General features: G+C 42.8%; 1 protein-coding gene across 2 annotated transcripts in view; it reads right to left on the reverse strand.

The window, feature by feature from the left end:
* The window catches only part of zgc:113516 (uncharacterized protein LOC541449 homolog), a 91,045-nt gene that overhangs the window by 10,703 nt on the left and 60,818 nt on the right, over positions 1-19,524 (reverse strand). The window contains exons 5-7 of one of the 2 annotated variants that reach the window (XM_052597042.1): positions 19,259-19,342; positions 18,994-19,154; positions 5,804-5,877 (exon numbers count right to left, since the gene is read on the reverse strand). In XM_052597042.1, coding sequence (XP_052453002.1) covers positions 5,804-5,877; positions 18,994-19,154; positions 19,259-19,342 — 319 coding nt within the window. The remainder of the gene's footprint in view (positions 1-5,803; positions 5,878-18,993; positions 19,155-19,258; positions 19,343-19,524) is intronic. The other variant, XM_052597043.1, reaches the window with a different exon arrangement.

Raw genomic sequence — 19,524 nt, forward strand, 5'->3', positions numbered from 1 at the left:
TTCACACTAGACAGGCAGTTTTCAGTATGGTGGCATGGGCATACTCATTCCCCAAAGTGTTTTGACGCAGCTCAAGTTGCTGAAGGGGAACATCTCTAGGTTGCATATGAAACCCTGGTTCCCAGAAGGAATGAGATGCTGCATTACCATACTCCCTGCATCCCTGTGAGGGACTTGCTTCAACTATCAGAATCTAATGCTAAAATAATTTACCGAAAACGCTTGTAATTAGTGTCAAGGCTGGAGTACACCAGATGAATTTTCACCAGATTTTTGTCAAATTGCAATGCAGATCGGTTTATAAATGTCGAGGAACATGCAAGTCATAGAATCATAACAACAACTAAGGCAGACTCCTATACATCCATGCTTTTTTTATTCTGAGCTGTCTTCGTTTGAATGTCTGGCATTTAGTTGTAAGCCCCCCTTCCCAATGACAGTATTACTAATTTACAGACCTCCCAAAACAAACACCGGTTTCAACTCTGAGTTACAAAATTTTCTTATTAATTATAAATACTTGGAGATTTTAATATACATGTCAACAACTCCACTTGTCACTTTGCCTCAGAATTTGCCTCAGCTACTGGAATGCCTTAACCTCAGATAACATGTCGATGTCCCTACACATATTAAGATGTGTCCCTACACACATAAAGGGAAGTCATGGCCTAATGGTTAGAGGGTTGGACTCCCAATCGAAGGGTTGTGAGTTCGAGTCTCGGGCCGGCAGGAATTGTGGGTGGGGGGAGTGCATGTACAGTTCTCTCTCCACCCTCAATACCACGACTTAGGTGCCCTTGAGCAAGGCACTGAACCCCCAACTGCTCCCTGGGCGCCGCAGCATAAATGATGAACACTGCTCCGGGTGTGTGTGTTCACTGCTCTGTGTGTGTGCACTTCGGATGGGTTAAATGCAGAGCACAAATTCTGAGTATGGGTCACCATACTTGGCCGAATGTCACGTCACTTTTTTTTTTTTTTAAGGGGAACACTCTGGACTTCTTGATTACTCTCTAGTTCCACCAACTGTTTATGATCTGGGTGTATCTGACCATAAGGTCATTTCCATGGAGCTGCCTGTTCTCTGTTCCTATACTAAACCAAAGCATGTAATGCGTTTTAGAAACCTTAAAAATATAAACACAGAAAACCTGACTTTAAGCCTACAAAACCTGCAATTTGCAAATATATCATCAGTTACTGAATCTGTGGGATTTTACAATGAAACTCATCCACCCATTAAAGTTAGAACAATTTCATTCTCATGCTCGGCTCCCTGGTTCAGAAGTGTCCTGAAGAAAATGAAAGCAGCTGGATGTGCCATGGAGCGGCAGTACATAGCATCTGGACTTATCATTCACAAGCTGGCTTATCGAGATCACCAAAAATCTTAATCAAAGTTTATCAAAGTTGCATGGTCAGAGTATTATTCATGCATCATTCAAAATAGTCATGGAAATTCCAAACAGTTGTTGATCCACCATCTTCTTAAACCACAAACTGCTCTGCTCACAGGAGCTTCAGAAGAAGATTGTAATGAATTTATGGCTTTGTTTAGGTCAAAAATAGCCAAAATTCGTTCATCTCTTGCTGTGCACTCCCCATTATCTGTTCTAACTGACAAGCCACAGTCTGGAATGACAAGACAGAGAGGCAGCTTTCCAGAAGTTACACAATCTGATGTAGAGGACATCATTAGAGGAATGAGATCCTCCAGCTGTGCCCTCGACCCCTACCTACAGCACTGGTAAACGCAAACATTCCTGCTCTTAGTCAACTTATCACCATGATTATAAAGCAGTCCCTCCAGTCTGGTCATGTCCCCCCTGCTCTTAAAATGACTATAACCCAACCTTGATCCTAAATCTCCTGTTTATTATAGGCTCATATCCATGTTTCTGGTTTTGACCCCTGCTTGGACTGTTTATTCTTTGGATTAACCCTAATAAATGACATACCCGCATTTGGATCTCTCTCCGTGTGTTCCTATATCCCGGCCGTGACATTCCAGACCTCCCAGCAGAGCAGATTCCTCCAGAGTGGAAGAATTTGGTCAACCAGGGCCCATTCAAATCTGACACATGAATACTAAAGGAGAGAGAATGGCTTCTGGGCATTATTGGGATGGATCAGGTTGGTGAAGGTGGGAAAGAATGTCTGCTTTTTAAATAGGCTACAAAAATGTAATAAACATTAAATCAACAAAACATTATTTAGTCAAGAGAAGTATGGATTTATCTGTCTTTTGTTGTTTGTAGTGATATTTTGTTTATGAAAGTATCGTACTTTTTGAAAAAAATCTTTAAGGTGAACAAATCATTCTCATTCACATAGTCCATTGACTCATATTTCTCGTTCTGAAATTCCTCCCTCCACAGCAAGGCAGCACTATTAGCAGTGAACGGTTTCATCCTGTCAAACTATTACTCAAACTCGAGCCAATAGCCTTTGAGTAAGAGATGTGATGTAGCATGTGATTTGTTGAATGTAGTGAATGAATACACCCTTCATACCCTTCACTGAACAAGTTTTGTTTGAGTCTGAAGGAGATCGAGATATCTTCTCATTCGTGAACGAAATGAATGAACTGGTACATGTCATTTGTGAACAAGCTGAATGAACTGGTACATGTCATTTGTGAACAAGCTGAATGAACTGGTACATCTCATTTGTGAATGAAATGAATGAGAGTATCCTGGGTCAGTCAGCCATTTAACATGTAAATGCAAACAGCAGATACAAAGCGCAGTTATAGGTACTGTGCACATACGCTTGTTTTTTACCATTTACCATCTAGAACATAACTCCACGTTTAATCCCAGATTTATTAATGTGAATATGTTATATATGTACTGTCTGACCAAACCATTAAAATGTTAATTATGCAAGAAAACCTTGTGCTTTGTTTATCTGAACAACTTATTTAGTATATTTATTTAATGCAATTATGCACACATTTTAATAAATCCAAACAAATTTTTGTAACATTTGAATACGTTTGTTGAATTAAATTAATTAGTGAAATAACATAAGACTTTTTTTTTTTTTTTTTGCAATCTGCTTGCATATTTGTGTAATATGAAGAAATGGTCACTGAACGAATCAGTGAACGAATCTGAACAAATCATTTTTGTGAACGAACTGAAAAACTCAATTTGTTGGAGTCTCTTGAAAGAATCAACATTTCCACCACTAGTTGTTTGATTAACATTATTGACAGACGGCACAGCTTTATAAGGTTGCTGCTGTCACAAGAACTATTTCATGGATCCAATACTAATACAAATGCATTTTCTTTCACAACTTTTTACATTAACTAAAGAAAAAACTGACAATGATGATACATTATTGATGTATTTGGCCACTTAAGCGCAACAAACTCAATTTGACCGCAGCGTGCACTTTGGATGTGCCTGTGAGTGCACAGAAAAGCACATCTGGAGTACCAAATGGCTTAAAAAGGCATGCAGATATAACAGAATCAAATAAAATCTGTTACACTAGCTTGCTCTATTCTTTTCTATTTTAACAGTTTCTTTTTTTCCATTTATTATATTATTTAAAAATACTATTGATACGTGTACTGCATTAAGCTAACTGATACTTGTTATAGCACTTGTATACCAATGCTCTTTTGTTGATTTTGATTGCTTCCATTGTCCACATTTGTAAGTTACTTTGGATAAAATCATCTTCTAAATGACTAAATGTAAAATACACACGCATATAGAGGCAACAATACAGTTATAGATTAAATATAATTAATATAGATTAAACGATCTACAATGCATGAGTGTTGATAAACAACAGTATAAATAAATGACCTCTTACATGGCATTGCTACAATAATTTAATGAATGGATAAAATATAATGTTAGACATCTAATAGTTTTCCTCAACAATTACCAAAACTTTAAATTAAGATATACCTGATTGATCGCATGAACAATTAAAGGGGTCCTATTATGATTTTTCACTTTTTCAACTATAGTTGTTATGTTGCTGTTGGAGTATAAAAAGCTCTGCAAAGTTACAAAGCTCAAAGTCCACTTCAGGAGGAAATATTTTAACAGAAATCACTTTTCAGAAATTACAATGAACGACCCATTTGGACTACCAACAAAAATTTTACGGGATTTGTGATATCACAAATATTGATGAATGGGACGAGACCTGTATGAGTTGCACTAGAGAATGGCAACAGAGACACTCTAGCTTTCCGAAGGCATACGAAATTTTGCGCTCAATATTTACACTGAAACTCACATTTACAGCATGCGGCTATGGTACGGAGCATGACATTTCCCGACCAGGTGCCGATTGATGCCAATCACAACACACACTGGCCCAGCTAACAAATCACAGCAAATTTCAGAAGGTGGGCCTCCATTTAATGCAGGAACCATTTGAGCATTCATTTGAGCATTATAGGACCCCTTTAAATAGATTTAGCCTACTGTAAATCTGTGTATGGATAGAATGCCGTGAGTAATGTCTAGATAAGGGCTTAGTGAAATTATTTTTTGTGAAAATTTTTCACTTTTCTTTCTTTTTTTTGCCTGTAGCTCAAAATATGCCTCTGTGTCTCACACTGTAAAAGTAATTAGTTACTCAGCAAAGTAACTGTGACGTTATTTTTTATGTTCTATAACACTATTACGTCCTATAACATCTTTAATATAAAAGATGTTTATATTAACTGATTGAAGAATAAAAACACTTAAGTATTTTAGAAAATGTTGTATTTATTTAAACTCCATAGATTGCAGCCTGCCATATGATATGCATAGAAATAAAAAAATAGAATTCAAGTACAAAATTAAGACAAACTTAAACTTGGGTAAAAAGAAACAGAGCCTGGCCATTAGTCCAAATCTCTGTAACTGTATTTTAGGCCTAAAGTTACTGCACAATAAAGAGAACACTATCCAACTCTTATGGTGCGTTCACACCAGATGCGAATAGAGCATCTGGCGCAAGTGATTTCAATGTTAAATCGATGCAAAGACGCGAATAGACAACCTCCGAAAATAGGCGAAACACATTTTTTAAATAAACCGCATATTTGAGTTTAAAACAACTACATTCTCGCATGAAATACTTTTAAAACTACATTTCATGACACGATAAGAGTAATATTTAGAAAATTATCTGAATAAAAACGGTGCTTGAAAATGCTGCGTGAATTCAACAGGCAGAAGTCCGGCCATGACGCAAATTCGCGTCTGTTGTGAAGTTAACTTGACACGCGAGTGAATCGTATGAACTCAAAATGTTCAAGCGTCCAACTACACGCGAATAGCGCGATTTATTCGCGCAAGTCACGTCTGTTTTGAACACAGCATTGCATATTCAGTAAAGTAACATGTTAGCATGTGTTGATGTGAGGTGGTTCATAAGATTTGAGTTGCTTGAGGCAGACATGGATAAAGTCTTTTTCCCTGGGCATAGCATGGCATGCCATTATCGCTGATGCCGTCTTGTGTTTAGTGGTTGTCAGAGCGTGCAGTGAAACAGCGTTTGCAGGGCACCGCCCACCCAGCCAATCATCATCGTATTTGCAACGGTGTCAGGCAGCTGATGTGTAGCCACTAGCCAAAGCATGACACTTCGCGCTTTATTCAACCAAATTGTAGTGACGCAAGACTTTACATTCTCAGTAAAAATAACAGCGTTGCAACGATGGGAAAATAAATTAATTACATTACTCCGTTACTGAAAATTAAACTGTTAGTAACGCTGTTATACTTAAACGTTGTTACTCCCAACACTGACTAATTTATAAAGTAAGGCAACCAACCTCTGGAAGTCAAAGTCAATGGTGGAATGTTTTGCCTGCAGGAGAGCCCATAGACACCAGAAAATATGAGCCACCTAGGGGGAAAAAATGAAATAGTCTTAGATTGGAAAATGTACAAACATGGCAACAACTAATTATCTAGCCCATTAACAATTAATTCACCCACCATTATAATAGTTTATAATGCACACTACTAAAGCTTGCAACATTCATTCTCTGATCCACCTCAATCTCTTCACCATGGTGAAACAGTGGCTCTCCTCCGAGTCCCTACCTTCCCAGTTTCACACTCTGCCTCTCAGGATCTACTCAGACACCTTGCGGAACAAACTTGTATTGGCCGCTTGAATACATAATCTTGTACTTTCTGCCACTACTGTCCAGACCATAAACCTATTTAAGGAGCATAAACTGGTAATTTGAGAGCTTTGCCCTCATGCTCAACTCTCTCTTTAACAGTGCATGTCAGTACAACAACTGTATTACTGCTGCCACTGCAGAGATGCACCAACTCATGCTCCAAAATTCCCTCATTTGTGAACAAAACCACAACATACTTTAACACCTCAACACTGGGAAGCAAGCAGTCCCTACCCGAAGGGGGCAAAACACGGTTTTCTGGCTCATTCTCATCGCTTCACACCCGGCCACATACTAAGTAAGCGCTGAAGTTCACAGCCTTATTGGGAATTGGTACATTAGGACAACATGTATAAGAAGGAACACACTATCTCATCCTCTTTATAAACCCCACCCACCCATTTACCAATTACCAAGCACTTTCCTAATCTTTCCCTGATTTCCACCCAGAGTTTTAATTATCTCTGCCTGAACCTCATCGACCCCTGGAGCCTTGCAATTTCACATCTTTTAACTAGCTCAGTGACTTTTGGCTGGTCCAGGATTCCTCCAAATCCTCTCTGACCCTCGTGATGTGTTTGGATTTCCTGGGTCTGTCCGGCAGTCTCCCCTGTCGTTTGACATCTCTGCTCCTCTGTTTAGACAAGTGTCCAGAATATATGGCCACAGATTCAATGGTAATTTTCAAAAATCCAGCGAGCTTTGGCCTAAAGTTTTCTGGTACTCATTTAATTATGAATCACCTTATGTTCCAAAAGAGGAAAAACTGCATAACTGTGGTTCTCTGATAACAGAAGTCCCATATTACAGATGTATATCTGTACAATTGCATATTAGCATTCATATCACTTGCATTTTAAATGTTTATTAATACCGATAAAGCACATTTTGATGTCTAATTCTGGCCCTATTCTAGATCCCTAATTCCTATACCATACGTAAACTTAAAAACTACCTTACTAACTATAAATGACCAATACATGAGTAGCACTTGCTCAACTTAGACATAACTACAGTTCCCCTTTAAGGGAACTGGCTCTGCATCAGAATACTTTGGGAATGTGTCTGCGTGACCACATCATGAAGCATGTGTGAAATCAGTCCAATAAAGTGGTGAGACGGCACAGGTGGGTGGACTTAGAAACCAGGAATCCTAAATCTGCATCTGGTATAAACAGCATTACTGTCACAAAATACTTGGGAAAACATAGAAGATCCATGTGCAGTTTATTGTAGTCCTACACAGTAATCCGAAAACAAGGGCAAAAGGTAATCCAACACAGGTAACACAAAAATAAAAATTAAAAGAACACAAGGTAACAGAGCTCCATATTCCAGCAACAAAAGACAAAAACCACATGACATAAATACAGGTGAGCATAGTACCTTATTTACTCATAGCTGAGGGTAATGGAACAATCATGAGTGCAAAGGTTGATGGTAACTTTAATCACTGCACTTTAAGATCTGTTCCCCCTAAATTTAATCAAAATGTCTCCTACACTACAAGTGGACATAAAACATTAGACCACGTTTATACTAATGTGACTGGTGCCCACAAAGTCACACCCCTCCCCCATCAGGGTCAGTCTGACCACCTCTCTTTCTTCCTGCTCCCCGAGTATACCCTGGTCATCAAATGTTTGAAACCTACAATAAGGACTTTTAAAATCTGGCTGGAAGGTGCTGACTCCACTCTCCAACATCAATTCCAGCACACTGGAGTGAGTTTGCTGCCCAGGCCACCAAAACTCTCAGATTAACATTGACACTTACACCAACTCTGTCCTGGAGCACATCAACAGATGTGTGGGCTGAGTGACCACACACAAAAAAATTTAAAATTCAAAAGCTTTTGAGATGGCGCCTTCAGGTCTGGGAACTGGGAGGCTTACAGCTCAGCCAGAGCCAACCTCACACATAAACAGAAGATTGAAGAACACTTCAATTCTTCAGACCTCCAGCATATGTGGCAAAGCATACAATCTATCACAGACAGCAAACCACCTAACTCTGTGCCCCCCTCCAGCTCTGCCTCCCTCTCTGACGAGCTCAACCACTTTTATGCTTGTTTTGATCAAAATAATAAGATCTCACTTAAAGCTGAGCATCATCCCAGTGAACTGCCTCTCACAATCTCCACATCAGATGTTTACCATACTCTGCATAAGGTGAATGCACGGAAAGCAGCTGGCCCTGAAGGAATACCTGGTTGTGTGCTAAAAACCTGTGTGGAGCAGCTGGCTGAGGTCTTCACGGACATTTTCAATCTGTCCCTGGCCCAAACTACTGTTCCCGCTATCTTCAAAACCTCCACCATCGTACCAGTACTGAAACGCTCCGCTCCACTCCACTCCACTGTCCCTAACGACTTCTGTCCGGTTGCCCTCACCCCCATCATTGTCAAGTGCTTTGAGAAACTAGTTGCATCCCACTTAAAATCCCGTCTCCCTGCTTCACTAGACCCATTCAAATTTGCCTATCGACACAATAGGTCAACAGAGGACGCCATCTCAACGGCACTTCACTCTGCCCTCACCCACCTGGACAGTCAAAACACATGTGAGAATGCTGTTCATAATCTTCAGTTCGGCATTTAATACAGTAATCCCCTCCAAGCTGATCTCCAAGCTCAGCCAGCTTGGAATCCGTATGCCCATTCTGATAAACAGACCTTTTGGAAGATTTTTATTAATAAGATTTTAATCAAGTATTATCAATGTGAATCTAGCCATTTTTGTTGCTAGTTATTATTCCATTATAATCCTATAGGTTAAGTATAGAAAGAAATATGCCTATGGGGCTAAATTGTACAGACCAGCTGAGAAACATGTTGTCACAGTGTCTGGGTTGTGTTCCCTGGGGTTCCACTAGATGTCCTCCTTTCTCATGGTGTCTGTCACCAGATCACTTCCTGTTCCCTTATTTGGTCACCTTCCTCCTTGTTATGTAATTGATTGTTCCCCACCTGTCTCCTGTTCCCTCATTATCCTTCTGTGTATTTATACCCGGTCTGTCTGAGTCTGTGTTACGGAGTCCTTGTTTAATGTTTGATAGTTATTCATGTCCATCGCTTCTTGTCTTGCCTTGCCTTGTCTTGCCTTGCCTTGCCTTGTCTTCGTGTCTTGTTTATGTTGGTTTTGGATATTCTGGTTTTGACCCTGCCTGGACTGTTTACCCAGCGGTATATCGTTTTTCCGTTCCCCAGCCAAGATGGCGGAGAGGCGAGCCAAGTATCTGAGGTTAACCGCCCTCCTCCAAGAGGGCAATGAAGTGGGTGCCCTGGCTCAGGTGTTCTGGCCGAGGGCATGGGCTACAATGATACGGCCCTTAAAGACTATTTTAATGGCGGGCTGGATGATCCAGTGTCTCTGGAGGAGATGGCGCAGTTAGAGACACTGGAATTCTGGGAATTCGTGCGCTACCTGCAGCATCGGTGTCGGTGGGATGCCCCAGCCACTCCTGTCTCTTCCGCCGGGGTGGTTTTCAACCCAGCACCACTGCCCAGGATGGCTACCAGCCAAGCGCCACAGCACAAGATGGCCGCTAACCCAGTGCCAATGCCCAAATTGTCCACAGGTCCAGCGCCACCGCACAAGATGGCCGCCAGCCCAGCACTACAGCAAATGGCCGCTAACCCGGCGCCAAGGCCCATGATGGCCGCTAGCCCAGCGCCACAGCACAAGATGGCCGACTCAACGCCTGAGTCTCCAAACAAGGTGCCCGATGCTGTTCCGGAGGCCGAGGCGGTACCCGATGCTGTTCTGGAGGCCGAGGCGGTGCCCGATGCTGTTCCGGAGGCCGAGGCGGTGCCCGATGCTGTTCCGGAGGCCGAGTCCGATGCTGTTCCGGAGGCTGTGCCCGAAGCCGAGGCGCCTCAGGTCTCCACAGGCAGTCCTGAGTCGAGTCAGGTTCCCGTGAACTCTCCAGAGTTGAATCAGGTTCCTGTGAACTCTCCGGAGTCAAGCCAGGTTCCGTTGGACTCTCCGGAGTCGAGTCAGGTTCCGGTGGCCTCTCCGGAGTCGAGTCAGGTTCCGGTGAACTCTCCGGAGTCAAGTCAGGTTCCAATGGACTCTCCGGAGTCGAGTCAGGTTCCGGTGGACTCTCCGGAGTCGAGTCAGGTTCTGGTGGACTCTCCGGAGTCGAGTCAGGTTCCGGTGGACTCTCCGGAGTCAAGGCTAGTCACCGCTGACCCTCCAGAGTCAGGTCTAGTCACCGCTGACCCTCCAGAGTCAGGTCAAGTCACCGATCTTCTGGAGTCCAGTAAAGACACCAGGGGATTACCAGAGTTTCGTAGTCCCGTTGGTCCGGCCGCACGGAGGTCAGCTCCGCCTTGGGGGGCTCTCGTCCTGACCACATGGCTGTGGTGGTCTTCTGCTTTGACCTGGGGGGCTCTCGCCCTGACCACACGGTTGTGGTGGTTTTCTGCTCCACCCTGGAGGGCTCTGGCTTCGTCCACATGGCTGTGGTGGTCTTCTGCTGCGCCCTGGTGGGCGCCACATGATGTCCTTCATGGACTTCCGTTTTGTGTTTTTGGTTTCTGTTATATTTCTGTCTCTTCCTCTCAGTTAGTCTGGCCCTCCGGCCCTCCCCCTGAACCTCCTCCGGTCCTCCTCCCTCCTGGTCTCCCTGTTTTGTGTTTACACTTCTGGTGTCTGTTCCCCATGTTTTTTTTCCGTCCCTCCGTCCCTCCCCCTGAGCCTCCACCTGTCCGCCTCCCTCCTGGTCTCCGTGTTGTGTCTTCGTGGAGCGTCTGGGAGCCGCTCCGTAGAGGGGGGGTATTGTCACAGTGTCTGGGTTGTGTTCCCTGGGGTTCCACTAGATGTCCTCCTTTCTCACGGTGTCTGTCACCATATCACTTCCTGTTCCCTTATTTGGTCACCTTCCTCCTTGTTGTGTAATTGATTGTTCCCCACCTGTCTCCTGTTCCCTCATTATCCTTCTGTGTATTTATACACGGTCTGTCTCAGTCTGTGTTATGGAGTCCGTCTGTGTTACGGAGTTACGCAATTGGTTCTCTCTCTCTCTGTCTCTCTCTTTCCAGTACACCGATCGTGACACATGTGGTCAGACATACAGACAGGGCCTTTGTCTATATCTAAGGAGGGGGCCTCTTCCCCCTTATTGTAAACATAAAAACATTTTTGACTATTTGGAAATGCCCTGTATAGGGTATATAATGAGATGCCACCTAGCATTCGGGAGATCTTCTCGCAGAGAACATCACGGCTTTATTTCTCTCTGAAATAAAGTCTATCTTCTTGAAACAAAACCCAGAGACTGTGTGATTCCTCAGATCCATGGCAGAAGAAAATATACTACAACCTTAGTCTGTTAAATAAGATAACCTCTCATCCTCTATTATCACCCTGAACACCGGTGTGCCACAGTGCTGCGTACTGTGCCCTCTCCTTTAATCCCTCTTCACCCATGACTGCTTTCCTGTTTATGGCTCCAACACCATAATCAAATTTGCAGATGACACCACGGTGGTAGGTCTGATCAAGGATGAGGATGAGTCAGCCTACAGGGATGAGGTGCAGCACCTGGCTGTGTGGTGTGCCACCAACAACCTGGAACTAAACACCCGGAAGACTAAGGAGATCATTGTGGACTTCAGGCGGACTAGGAGTCATGCACACACACCCATCTACATCAACGGAGCTGTAGTGGAGCATGTGTCGAGTTTCAAGTTCCTTGGCATCCAAATCACAGATGACCTCACATGGTCCCATAACACCTCCACCCAGGTCAAAAAGGCACAGCAGCGCCTTTAATTCTTACGGAGCCTTAAGAAAGTTCACCTGAGTCCCAGGATCCTTGCTGAATTCTACCGCTGTACCATTGAGAGCATACTCACAAACTGCATCTCAGTATGGTCCAGCAATTGCTCTGCATCTGACCGGAAAGCACTCCAACGGGTGGTGAAAACCGCTCAACGGATCACCGGCACCCAGTTAACTAACATCAAGAACATTTATCAGAAGCGCTGTCTGGGCAGGGCAAGAAACATCATCAAGGATGCCTCTCACCCTAACCATGGACTTTTCACCCTCCTTCCATCTGGTAGGCGTTACAGGAGCCTACGCTCTCGCACTAGTAGACTCAGGAAGAGCTTCTTTCCTGAGGCTGTGACACTCCTGAACGCCGCACCACCAATCTAACCTGCACCTGCTCTTTTACTGCACTGGTCAGAGTACTATACATACATGTATTTGCACTACTCATATTTTGCACAGACTGCACACTATTTTAGCTATTACCGTAAATTGTCTAAAGTTGTTACTGTACAAAGCACAGTAAACTTTCTATAAAAATATCATTGCACTACGGTTATTTTGCATATAATACGTTGTTTAACAATACTTTTGCACACTAATCCAACTGTATTTATTACCACTGTGACTCCAAACAAGGTCTCACGTTGCTGGTGTTCATGAGTATATAATCCTACATTGCTCTGTTCATAATGTACAAAAAATCTCTACATTTGCATTCCTATTTATTTTCTGTATATACTCTGCTCAATACTGTATATAGCAACTCCACTGTACATTCTGTATATCATAGCTTCACTTACTCAGCACTTTTATGTATATAAAACACTATATTAGGTTAACTTGACCAAGATGGCGGCGCGAACACATCGCGAGGCTCAGCGTCTCTCCAGTTTTTGCAATTTTGCAGTATTATTCCTGCTCATCTCGGGTCTGTTCGTACTGAACAGCTTTGCTTTAACATCATACACCCGACAGGAGCTTTTGGATATCGGTGAGGACTTTACCAGCAGTTTTATCACCAATCTTCGACTCATCCCTGAGATCGCTAGAACAACCGAGGCTTCGCACTCTACCCGGCCGGGCGGAAGTGCTCGCAGGCGGCGTCGAGATCGTAAACAAAGGCGGGGGAAGCGCGGAGGTCTAAGAGCCAAGCTAAAGCTAACACCGCTCCGGCTCTCTTTACCCAGCATTTTCCTGGCTAATGTGCGGTCACTGGTGAACAAAATGGATGAGTTACGACTCCGCATCACCCACAGTAAGAGACTTATGGACTGCGATGTCATGGTTTTCACAGAAACATGGCTACACAGCGACGTACCCAACAATGCTATTGAGCTAGCAGGACGCTACACGCTCCGGGCAGATAGAACGGCAGATGACTCCGGCAAGACAAGAGGTGGCGGATTGTGCATTTATGTCAACAAAGCTTGGTGTACGAACACTGTCATTGTTGGGAGACACTGCTCAGCTAACCTAGAGTTTCTCATGGTTAAATGTAGACCTTTTTATCTGCCACGGGAGTTCACTTCCACCATAATAACCGCAGTCTATATTGCACCGGATGCTAATGCCAAGCTTGCTTTGAACGAACTTCATGCAGCCATTAGTAAACAACAGACTGCTCACCCAGAGGCTGCTTTTATTGTCGCGGGTGATTTTAATCACTGCAAATTAAAAACAGTACTCCCCAAATTTCACCAGCATGTTTCCTGCCACACCAGAGGAGACAAAACTTTGGATCATGTTTATACAAATATCAATGGAGCTTACATCGCGAGACCCCTCCCCCACCTCGGACAGTCTGATCACCTTTCTTTGTTTCTCACCCCTAAGTATTCACCCCTCATCAACCGTGTGAAGCCATCAGTGAGGACCATCAAAGTGTGGCCAACTGGAGCAGACTCTTTATTTCAAGACAGGTTTCAACACACTGACTGGAGTATGTTTGCTTCACAGGCTGCCTGTGGCTCTCACACGGACATTGATATCTACACCTCCTCTGTACTGGATCACATCAACTCCACCATTGACAGTGTAACTACAGAAAAACAGATAACAACATACCCTAATCAGAAGCCATGGATGAACAAGGAGGTTCGACTTCTGCTGAAAGACCGCAACGCTGCCTTCAGGTCAGATGACGCTCAGGCCTACAGTAAAATCCAGGGCTAACCTGAAAAGGGGCATCAAAAAGGCCAAGTACTGCTACAAGCTGAAGGTAGAGGAACACTTTTCCAACTCTGACCCCCGACGCATGTGGCAGGGCATCCAGATCATCAGTGACTACAAGTCAAGCAACTCCACACCAACAGTCACGGACGTCTCCTTCCTTAACGAGCTAAATGACTTTTATGCTCTCTTCAACAGCGACAGCAAGGAGACGGCCACCAAAATCTCACCCTCAGCAGACCACCAACCCCTTAAACTCACCCCCTCAGATGTCCACACTGCACTGAGCCGGATCAACGCACGCAAGGCTGCTGGCCCGGATGGCATTCCTGGACGTGTGCTTAGGGCATGTACAGAGCAGCTTGCAGGGGTCTTCACAGACATTTTCAACCTGTCCCTCACCCAAGCAACTGTGCCAACATGTTTTAAGTCCACATCCATTGTGCCAGTACCGAAACACTCCTCCCCAACGTGCCTGAATGACTATCACCCCGTAGCACTCACACCCATCATTATGAAGTGCTTCGAGCGACTGGTCCTTGCACACCTCAAAGACTGCCTCCCACCCACACTGGACCCACACCAATTTGCCTACCGCAGAAATAGGAGCACAGAGGATGCAGTATGCACAGTGCTGCACTCTGCACTCACACACCTGGACAATAACAACACGTATGTTAGGATGTTGTTTGTTGACTTCAGTTCAGCATTTAATACCGTCATTCCCTCCAAGCTGTCCACAAAACTTGGAGACCTGGACATCAACACCTCCCTCTGCAACTGGATTATGGACTTTCTGACCAACAGGCCTCAGCATGTTCGGTCAGGTCACACCCACTCCACCACCATCACACTTAATACTGGCGTAACACAGGGCTGTGTGCTGAGCCCATTCCTCTACTCCCTTTACACCCACGACTGCAAGCCTGTGCATGGATCCAACTCCATCATTAAGTTTGCAAATGACACCACGGTGATTGGCCTCATCAGTGACAACGATAAGACTGCCTACAGGGAAGAGGTACAGCACCTGGCCACATGGTGCACTGACAATAACCTGCTCCTTAACACCAATAAGACCAAGGAGCTCATTGTGGACTTCAGGAAGAAGAATGGAAGCACGCATGACCCCATCCACATTAACGGGCTGGCTGTAGAACGTGTTTCCAGCTTCAAGTTCCTGGGAACCACCATCTCGGAGGAACTGTCCTGGGCCACAAACACCTCCAGCCTGGTCAAGAAGGCTCACCAGCGCCTTTTCTTCCTCAGGACACTGAAGAAGAACCAGCTGTCTTCATCCATCCTGGTGAACTTCTACCGGTGTGCGATCGAGAGCATCCTGACCAGTTGCATCACAGTCTGGTATGGGAACTGCTCAGTGGCTGACCGCAAGGCACTGCAGAGGGTGGTGAAAACTGCCCAGCGCATCACAGGGACACCACTTCCTGCTCTTGAGGACATCCAGAGGAAACGCTGTCTACGTCGAGCTCGCAGCATTCTCAAGGACTCCTCTCACCCTGACCTTGGACTGTTTAACCTCCTCCCCTCCGGGAGGCGTTTCAGGAGCCTCCAAACAAGGACCACAAGATTCAGGAACAGCTTTTTCCCTAAAGCTGTCTCCTTGCTGAACTCTTCCCCCTCTGACACCCCTCAACACCCCCCACACCACACATAGACTCCTCCCCCTCTTCAACACTCTGATTTATTTATTTATTCACAACAAGCAAAAAACAGTAACTTGTTATTACTTGCACTACTGTCTGTTCATCCAGGAACACTGTATAATCCATTTGCACATTGTAATATTTTCTATGCACTTTACTGTCCATTGCAATACTGTAAATTATGTTCATAGTTCTGCCTATAGTGTACATACACTTTTACATAGCCCATCTGTATAGTATGTTCATAGTACACCTATCTGTATACCGTGCTTATAGTATTTAATATCTGTAAATTATGTCCATAATACTTACCTGTATAGTTATTGTACATATTATAGACCTTTATTCTGTACTTACTGCTTATTGCACTTCTGGTTAGATGCTAACTGCATTTCGTTGCCTTGTACCTACATGTGCAGTGACAATAAAGTTGAATCTAATCTAATCTAATCTAATCTAATATTCTTGCACTTCACGTTAGATGCTAACTGCATTTCATTAGCTCTGTACTTGCACTCTGCATAATGACAATAATATCAATCTAATCTAATCTAATTGAAGTCCATAAAAGATGCACAATGACCTGGGAGCAGCTCTCTAGGGGGCTGACTGTGTGCACCGTGAGTGGCTGGCACTACGCACACTCTGGTTCTGCCCGGCATTCTTTGATGAGGGTAGGATAGGATCATAGTATAGACCATATTCAGCCTGTCTCTTCACATGGCTATAGGGCGGTGGCTAGGGTTGGACAGGCACTTGCCAGCTATATTCCCAGAGTCAGCATTGTCCCTGAAGTGTCTGGCATTACCCACCAAGCCATTAAAGGGTTAGTTCACCCCGATAGCAAAATTATGTAATTAATAACTTACCCTCATGTTGTTTCAAAACCATAAAACCTCCGTTTATCTTTGGAACACAGTTTAAGATATTTTAGATTTCGTCTGAGAGCTCTCAGTCCCTCCATTGAAGCTGTGTGTACGGTCTACTGTCCATGTCCAGAAAGGTAAGAAAAACATCATCAAAGTAGTCCATGTGACATCAGAGGGTCAGTTAGAATATTTTGAAGCATCGAAAATACATTTTGGTCCAAAAATAGCGAAAACGACGACTTTATTCAGCATTGTCTTCTCTTCCGTGTCTGTTGTGAGAGGGAGTTTAAAACAAAGCAGTCTGGATATCCAGACAATGCTGAATAAAGTCGTCGGTTTTGCTATTTTTGGAGCAAAATGTATTTTCGATGCTTCAAAATATTCTAACTGACCCTCTGATGTCACATGGACTACTTTGAAGATGTTTTTCTTACCTTTCTGGACATGGACAGTAGACCGTACACACAGCTTCAATGGAGGGACTGAGCGCTCTCGGACTAAATATAAAATATCTTAAACTGTGTTCCAAAGATAAACGGAGGTTTTACGGGTTTGAAACAACATGAGGGTAAGTTATTAATTACATAATTTCGATATCTGGGTGAACTAGCCCGATTTTCTTTTGGTGTGTACTAGGGCTGGGACAACGCGTGGAGGTCATCGATGACTTCGACGCAAAAAATACGTTGACGCAAAATATGTGCATCGATTCGTCGGCCTGTTTTTATATCTCTAAAAAACATTTGCAAAACGTATACCTTATGTGCGCTGAATATACGCAATGGCCGGATCAACATTCTGTCCAACGTTATATAACCAATCCAGGGGTTTTTCTGCATTGATCTTTTTTTTGGCGGCTGTCAAAGCCTTATTTAATCGGTGAGTGATGAAGAATAGAATGACTGCTGCGCATGACAGGGCAAGTATGAGAGAGAGCCCCGGCTGTGCGCGCGCACTCGCAGTCTTCAAACAACACGAGTGCTTCTTGTTCTCTCTCTCCCTCGTGCATATTAATCAAAATCATTAGACACGATAGAAAAAGGGCGGAACGCCAAAGTTTCATGTGGAGCATTCAGATATTTTTTTTTCTCCATGACAGGCTGCTGGCTCCCACTGTTAATTTTTTTTTTTTTTTTTTTTTTGGAAAAGCACTCTCTGTATTAGCTTAAAGCCCTCAAGTTTACATTGGTTACTGTATTCTTCCAATTGCTCTAAGCAAGTATTTTGGGTGACCTTTTTTATTAAATGCTAGACATCAAGTTGTTGTTATTTTCATCTGAAAGAAGAACTTTTTTTCAGTAAGCTTGTTTCAGTAAGCTATGTGTTTTCAAGGCTTCAAGGTTTAATTGAATGCTATCTCTATACAAGTGCAAAGTAATGCATTCTTAGTCAGTCTTTTATTTTGTAATTTTAAGAGCAATAAACATATATTGCAATGTTAAGGAGTTCACGTTTTTTTCATTCAGATATGTAAATCACCATGTATAAAACTGTTAGTAGTCAATTAATGGGGAGATAATCGAAAAAGAATCAGTCTGAAAAAAATGAATCGTTAGATTAATCGATGCATCGAAAAAATAATCGCTAGATTAATTGTTTAAAAAATAATCGTTTATCCTAGCCCTAGTGTGTACCCAGCATAAAGATAAATTCAGAGGCCGTGTGTCAGTAAATTGTGATCCTCTGACATAAAACATAAGTCTTTGTAACGGATACTGAGAGAACTTTGAGCATGAACATCTTGAACTTGTCTTTTGGAGGTGTTTCCTGGCATTTCATATCCAGAATTAGACAGAGACCTCCCTCTCTCTTGGAAATGACAAAGTCCTAGCAGCATTTTTTTATTATAATTTTTTTTATTGTTCACTAAAGCAGTTTTTTATTTCTCTAATCTCTGAGATGATTCCATTTCTGATGATGACATTGACACAAACTGCAGACAATAACAATGAATTATAATAAAAAATAAAATTAAATGCATACAAAGTTTATTATAGATACAAACATGCACATGTGCTTATGCACACTCTCACTCACTTGCCACTGAGTTGTTAATTGCAGCTCTGATTCTGACATTTTTGTATATAATTTTGTTAATATACTTCTAGAGAAAATAAATTAACAACACATCCAAAATATTAAATGTCAAAATGACATTTTTTCTCTTGAAATTTGGAGTCAAATTACAGGAGTGGCAAAAATGACTTTAAGAAAAAATGGCTGCATCCTAATGTTATTTTTACACAAAGATTAGAGAATATCTGTCACCGTTTGCATTTTGCCAACATCACAGCTGTCAATCTAGCACCCTCCCTCAGCCCCCCTCCCAAAAAAAAAAAAATACTCACCAAGGAGAACTGGCAGACTTGTACATAAAGTTCCAGGACTTCTTTCTTGGTCACAGTTGAATTACCACCATTGAACCACTTGAAACTCTCCAGATAAGCAGTTAGCCAATCAAACTGAAGTTCATAGCTAGGGTACAGGCTGGAGTCAACATTATTGATACCTCAAAATTCAAAGACAAATTATCTCTTAGTGTGTTAGACAGTAGTAAAATTAATATCTTTTAATGTTGGTTATTGTAATTGTATTTATTTATTTTTTTTGTACCTGCAAATTCATTGAAATGGTTTCCTATATCATATGCTTGGTAATTAAAATCTGCATATTCATAGTCAATGAATTTTACTGCACCTAAAATCAGGGGAAAAAGGTTTTTATGAGTTTTATGACACAGTGAAATAAAAGCAATGCAGTAATGAGTGTCAATATCATTCAGTATCTAATCAGTTCCAGGATTTTTGATCCCAAAATGAGTTTGCAGCAGCTTTTCTCAAAATTGGTGGCAATAGTTTTAGCAGTTTGTGTGGTTTTAC

Source organism: Carassius gibelio, chromosome B25, assembly GCF_023724105.1.
Source record: "Carassius gibelio isolate Cgi1373 ecotype wild population from Czech Republic chromosome B25, carGib1.2-hapl.c, whole genome shotgun sequence".
NCBI classification, from domain to species: Eukaryota; Metazoa; Chordata; class Actinopteri; order Cypriniformes; family Cyprinidae; genus Carassius; species Carassius gibelio.